Source organism: Rhea americana, unplaced genomic scaffold (genome assembly GCF_003343005.1).
Source record: "Rhea americana isolate MKP2758 unplaced genomic scaffold, rheAme1 scaffold_160, whole genome shotgun sequence".
NCBI classification, from domain to species: Eukaryota; Metazoa; Chordata; class Aves; order Rheiformes; family Rheidae; genus Rhea; species Rhea americana.
Window position 1 is genome coordinate 1,945,701 of NW_028185706.1, and position 7,063 is coordinate 1,952,763.

At 40.2% G+C, this 7,063-nt stretch overlaps 1 protein-coding gene across 1 annotated transcript in view; it reads right to left on the bottom strand.

The window, feature by feature from the left end:
- PPP2R5A (protein phosphatase 2 regulatory subunit B'alpha) overlaps positions 1-7,057 on the bottom strand; it is a 47,595-nt gene extending 40,538 nt beyond the window's left edge. Inside the window, exon 1 of the mRNA XM_085300143.1 lies at positions 6,368-7,057. Coding sequence (XP_085156269.1) covers positions 6,368-6,518 — 151 coding nt within the window. The 5' untranslated portion in view covers positions 6,519-7,057. The remainder of the gene's footprint in view (positions 1-6,367) is intronic.
- Positions 7,058-7,063: the final 6 nt, after the last annotated feature.

Sequence of the window (7,063 nt, forward strand, 5' to 3'; positions counted from 1 at the left end):
AGAAGAAACATTTTCAGAAAATTTCAAAGCCAACTTTTAGCAGAACAGGAGTCTGAGACTCAAAATTCTAGATTTACTGCAGAGGAGCTAGTTTCAGCTATAGACTTCTGCTCTCTCTTCCCAGTTATCATCTCTGCTTAGCCTACCACTGCCACATTGTCCTGTCACCCATAGTACCGTTCTGGGTTCTCGCCTGTAGAAAAGCAAATCACAAGTTCTCCATATATTCAACTGCAGTGCCCGGCACAACTACAGACAAGCAAAGTAAAGAAAAACCATGCCCATCAGCCACAAAAGAAGTGGTTCTTCACAGAGCATGAATCAGGCATAGTAGATACTGACTCAGTCTTGCTTACGAAAGCTACTGGGCCAGTGTAAGTGATCAATCTTGTAACTTGGACCAATTTAGATCAATTTTCATTAATAAGCTAAACTCCAAAGTACAGCAAACACTGGAGCTCAAGAAAATTGAAGATTTTTAATATTGACAACATACAATTCACTTTTATTCTAGTCATAGAAAAAGCTGAACTGTTTTTGCTGAAACTTAGAAAATTAGCTTGAGGAACAGTTCCGAATGAAATCAAACCAGGAAAAAAAAAAAAAAAAAAAACAAAAAAAAACAAAAAAAACTGTCCATACTTGGCATGGAAAACTTTAGCCCAAACAGTTTAGCAGTGTTGTAAGCAGCTGAGAATAAGGTCTTGTGAAGGAAAATTGTATGTGACCTTAACTAAGATGGGTTCTGCGTTTAAGTCAGAGGCATCAAAAAATGCATCCTTTAGAAAACATACTTTACTGACCATGAACTCAGCAAAACTCAGAAAGTAAAGGGACTCTGATAAAAATCAATACATCGGACAATGACTCGGACATGGAAAAGAAGATGGCACTGTCAGGCTCAGTCTAATTTCTAGTAGAGGGGTTTGCCAAGGGAGTGTCACACAACAGACATTACTTAATACCTATTAGTTTAGTTAAGTTGTGATTCCAACCTTTAAACTCCACACACTGTTATAAAACTACATATACACACACACTACATATATATGTGTATATATATATATATATTTATAAATACATAAAATTATATCATTTTAGTCAGCTAGATTACAACTGTTGGCACACAAGCTGAATTTTATGCCCTTCCCAATGGAAGGGCCTCTTCTGTACTTAAATAAAATATTAATCCCTAGAACTGCTGGTATAGCACCTTTTCAAAAGCACAGAATAATTCTTAAAAAGACAGATATTAAAAAACTGTTGTAGACTGTTGTGATTTTTTTTGATCAGATAGCCTGAAGCAGTAATTATGTTCTTATTTCTTACAGCAACTAACATTGAATTCAACACCTGCAAAACTAATATCTGACTAAACTAGAAAGCAACGAATATGGAAAAAGAAAACTGATACTAAGCTGGCACACAGAAGATGTGAAAGATTTAAATAGAAAAGTTCATGTGAAGACTGTCAATAAGCTCTATATTTAGAATATACTTCCATGAAGAGCAATTCCTAAGACCAAAAATTCAAGTCTAAGGATAAGAAAGGTCATTTCTTTAGGAACTAAAGACTAAATGTTCCACTCCATAAACTAAGAACAGTTACCTAATATAGAAAAAAAAATACATATATAAACAGTCCATTTTTCATGGAATTATATTAGAAGAATGTTAAAAAATTCTTAAATCTTCTCTAGCTATTACTACTCCTCTATTTTTCAAAATTGTAACTTCACTAAACAGAAATTTTGACTATAACAACTGTGTAACCTGTTGAGATTACACATAAGAATTAAACCAAAATTCTTTATAGAACATCCTCATTCATCACCTGTGAAAAAACAAAAACAAAAAAATGCCTTTAAAAGAAAATCTTAYTTAGGAAGATTATAGCTGCAACTGATAGTGAATACAAAAGGTATAGGACAGGGAACTACAGAAAAGGAAGAAGCAATAAATCATCTGGAAAACAAGAAACCAACACAAACTTGAGAGACACAGAACTGTCATTTCACTTAAAACTATTCATGAAGGCTGTAGTAAACTGTTCTAAAATTTTTGAAGAATGTYTTCCTTTTGAGAGCAAGGCAACTTAATGTTAGGATGGGAATAAAACCCCCTAAGCTCTCTAACTCTGTCTATTTTTTATTATTCTCAAATATATACTGTATGACTCAAAACAGAAGTTGAATTTTAACATTACTTAAGTTCATCAGGGTCAGTGCAAATCTTAAAGATTTAATCAAGTTTATTGGGTCTTCCTGTAATGTTTCCACAGGAGTCTAGCTTGAATGCTGTACCTGGTTTCCAGTTAAGAAAAAGCTCTCTCTCTCAAGGGTTGAAGAGAGGTAATAATATTGTTAACACTCACTTTGGCCCCCATATTTGGATGTCCAAGCTGCATACTAGAAAGTCACCTTATAAGTATCTTATTCYGGTATCCTTCACCATTCCCACCATAATCCTCTGTCCCACTGAGATTCTTATAACCGTCCCTAGCCTTTGGTTGACAGATTTTTGGACCACTTTTCAGTTCATTGGTTGAAAGGCCTGAGCTTTCTCCATGAGCAGACCACTTAATTTGGAAGTGAATACTAAGAATTTCTTTCATTAGTTTTGTTCTTTGTGTATGAAAATAAGTCTCGGGTGCCCCATCTCTTCCCAAAAGCATGTTCAGTCTTGAGAATATCACAGAAAGACATCAGGAAATGCTTATTCCTTCCAGCTGTACTTGACATGGTTGGTACAGAGGGAAAAGGTGGATTTGCTTTACAATCCAACAGGCCATATTAATTGTGCTAACTAAAAGCAATAAGCTGTGTGCATGAAACAAGAATTTTTTTTTCTCTCCCCCCCAAATTAAAATAATAACAGAAACATGTATGTATACTTTTATCACGAGCAATATTGATTTCAAAATGAAATTGCTTTCAAAAATGAAGCTAACTGCATGTGCTATTAGTCTTTTAAAATGATTTGCTAAATTAAAACACCATTACTAATTCTTAAAATGTTAAAATAATACTTCCTCTGCTAAATTCCTTTAAATCCAACAGCATCAGGATTGTCCATTAAGTGACAAAATCCTGCTGTTAACCAGTGCATTTTTTTTATTTGTAAAGGATTTGTAAGCTATAAAGGAACAAAATGCAGAGGAGCTAAAATACAAAACCAAGTAACTCTCAAAACTCCACATCAAACAACTTACTAAAGCCGTAGTAAAGCTGTAGCAGGTTTTTTTTTTCATAGTCACTGGGTCTTCAGTATTTCTTATTCAGCTTTTCARTAATACAGTAAAATAGACACTGTCCTGAATAACAAACACATAACTAACTTCAATGAAGAACACATTACTAACTTACATATCCTGGCATCAGCTAGGCTTCGTTGAGCTTTTACCTAAAACTGACACATAATATTATACCATACACAGAAACAAGCTGAATCTTAGCAAGTCACACAATTCTGCTCTTTCCTCTCCCCCSAAATCCCTGAAGTTACAGTTCAACACCATTTGCGACAGTGACTTACTAGTCACAGGTACGCGTCTTCTCCGGGTGGTAACATATCACACAGCTGGTTAAGTAATTTTGATAATGCGCAACAGTAATACATCAAAAATAACATACTTTTAATAGTATCACCTGTCTGCAGGCTTTCAAACAGCACTGCTTAGAAGCTTGGGAAAGTGTGTTACAAAATCTGATCTGGCCTTTTTAGTGACAAATAAACAACATTCCCCAGATAAAAGAAAAAAACAAACCATCTACCCAGCAAGACATTTGTTAGAAGTAAATGATTAGTTCTTCTTTCAGAAGATCTTGCTTTCCAGCACAGTAGCATGCAAGTATTTTGGGACAGTCTGACAAACCTGTCTGGAGTTTTACAGTATTTTATTTTCCCTGAAACAATGAAACAAGACAGTAACTATAGAAAAGATCAGATGTGTTACAGCAGTAGAATGGCAAACACTGCTTTTTCACCTACCAAAGTTCTCCCAATACAGGCTTCAAACATCCACGTTTAACCATTTATCTGAATTTAGCTGAAAAAAACATAGTCCTCATCTAATTTCAGATATGCCTGCTGAGCACCCTTAGGCATTAGTATAATGACTACACTTTCCTTTTTCAGCTCCTCCCTGGGAATTCTGGCTGTTACTTTACAGATGACACTACACTGGCAGCATCACAACTATTCCTTGAAGCAATCAGAGTTCAGTAATGAAGTAAAGCTTCATTTTCTCAAGATGTGATTAGAATACGAGTTTTATAAAACCATGTATTTCTGGAGAAAAAACACTTTAGAAGCTCTTGTTCTGGGAGGTGGGGATGTTTAAGAGGGAGGAATGAAGAGAAGGAACAAACATCACGTGCTACATTCATCTCACATCTATACGATGTTTTGCTGCTATGTTCAGGACAATTCAAATTCTCAGTATACTCGAACATCACAAATGCCAGGGGGAAAATATCATAAAGTCAGGCAGCACACTTCCGCCTAACTGGCTAATTGGGATAGCAAAATTAAAACCCACTAGTGACTAACTCATAAAAGCAATTCAGTATTTTGATCACAATTTATAGTCTGAAGCAGGTTTAGAATATGAGTCTTTAAATTTAAGCCATAAGCACAAAGCCATATGTTACTTTCCATTAAGAATTTAAGGCAATTTAAACTACTATAAAATTCTGAATAACTGAAAAATAACTGAAGACATTCCTCTGATTGTTTATGGCCTCAAATTACCAAACGTCTGCGCACTGATGCCACGCAGCATTTCTCTATACTACAAGAACACAGCTTTAAAACCACACTCACAGAACTATGAGACTTAACTGCACAGAGTGAAAAAATAATCAAAAAATTAATATTAAAGTCTCTATTCAGCAAAGAATGTAAATATTTTACTTATTTAAGCCGGATTACTCCTTGCATAAGTATGTACGCTTAACTATTTGCAGAATCAGGACCAAAACCTCCTAACGTCTGCCACCTATGCGTGATATTTACCAAGTGCTTCTACAAGATATCAGTAGTAGTGTTATAAAAATCATGTTTGAGCAAAATACACTATCYTAACATTATCCATATTAGTCTTTCATTATTAAAAATGTACAGAAATTCAGCCATATCAAGAGCAAAAAGTGGATCCGGACCTCAAACAAATTACTCTCATTAGGAATTAAAGCAGTTATTCTAGTTTCCTCAAATTAAACACCAAGATAGGACAGAACTTGACAGGGAAAAGAAAACCCTAACCAAGCAGTAAGAACACCAGTCACTGCAACAGATTTTGGGAGGTGGGGGGGGGGCCCTCCCTTGTTACCTTACTGCCCAAGCTTATTTGCATTTAATAATTTAATAACATTTCTGCTTAGATAGTTTCACAGTTTACACTATTGTGTACATCTACCACTCAAGAGTTTTAAAGTCTTGAAGTATTAAACATGACCGTAAAAGCCATAAAAATCAAGCAGCAAAAAAGAAAATCAGAGTTATTTGATATCTAAGACTACGTTTAAGTCGGCCAAATTGCACTTAAATTTTAGATGTTTGCTGCAAATTGAGACTTCTTTCCACCATCACATGATACAGCTTCAAAARTCTTAAGACCAACGCTAGCATCAATAAACGTAGTATTTCAGACTACGTTAAGGCAACACCTCTCCTGTATATTCTCTACCTAATAACTATTTTTGTCATTTTTAGAAACAACACAAAACAGGTACAACTTCAATTTGATGCTTAAAGGAGAGGAAGGCTACGATTAACTTTATTTTTGTCATCTGGTAACAGGCATGGTCTTTCCAGATTTTAGATTCAAGACACAGGAAAAACCTCCGGTAATTTTTTTGTTTGGTTGGTCGGTTGGTTTTTTGCATGTCAGTGAGGCCAGCACCTAAAGCCTTCACTCACTGCGCGACTGATCCTGTACCACACCAAGCAGGAGAAAGGTTTTGGGGCGATTCCTGACGGTTAAATCAAAAAAGCGAAAAGTCAATAAAAAAAAAAAAAAAAAAAAAAAAAAACCCACAAATGAAAACTAAACTGTCTGGAAGCGATGGGAAAGCACAACCAAGCCGAAGCCCCCCCCCCCGGTAACTCAGGACATTATGCCACGGGCACGGAGTTCCTCTTCGCAAAAGCCCCCCCGTGGGAGGAGCCACGCGGCGCCGCGCTCCGAGGTTTTAACTCTCCCTTCTCTCGGCGCCGCGGAAGCGCTGCCCGCCGCGCCCGGGCACGGCGCAGCCAGCGAGCGGCGGCCGGAGCACGGGGCGAGCCGAGCCGCGCCGAGCCGAGCCGCGCGGGACGGCGGCGGCACCTGTGGCCGCAGCGGGGAGGAGGGGGGCGGCGGCGGTACCTTTGAGCTGGGGCAGCGGCGAGAGCTCCACCTGGCTGCTCTGGGTGCGGAACTGCGAGGAGCCCTGCGAGCGCTTCTGCCTCTGAGCCTTGCGCACGGATTTCCGCGTGAAGCCATCCACTTTCTCCGCGGCAGAGATGGCCGCCGACATGRCTGGGCGGTGAGGCGGCGCGGCGGGACGTCGCTCTCCACAAGCATATATTAAAGCGGAGGGAGAAGCGGGCGGGCAAAAAAAAATAAATAATAACGCGCTTAAAAGGGGGAAAATTTAAAAAAAAAAGAAAAGGGGGGAAAGCAGCAGCTGCCGGCTCAGGCCCGCCCGCGCACGCAGCGGCGCCGCGGGCGCGCAGGCCGGTGTCCCAGCGGCGCGCAGGCACCGCGCCGCCCCGCTCCGGCGCGGAGGAGCCTCCTGGATCCCGGCCGCTGCCTCGCTCCCCAGTTCCTGCTTCCCTCGCGATTTCCTCTCCGCGCGGAGCCGGCTCCCGCGGAGGAAGGGAAAAAGCAAACACACGAACCCAGCAACAACTTTGCCCGGCGGGGCGGGCACACGCCAAAACTTTTCCCCGGAGCGGCCCAGGCACCCGCGCGGGGCTCCCGCTCTCCTCCGGGCAGGCGCAACAAGAGCCGCGGCCGGCCGGGCCCGCCGCCGCCCGCCGCCTCGCTCGGCGCCCCCCTCAGCCGGGCTCGCCCGCGCCA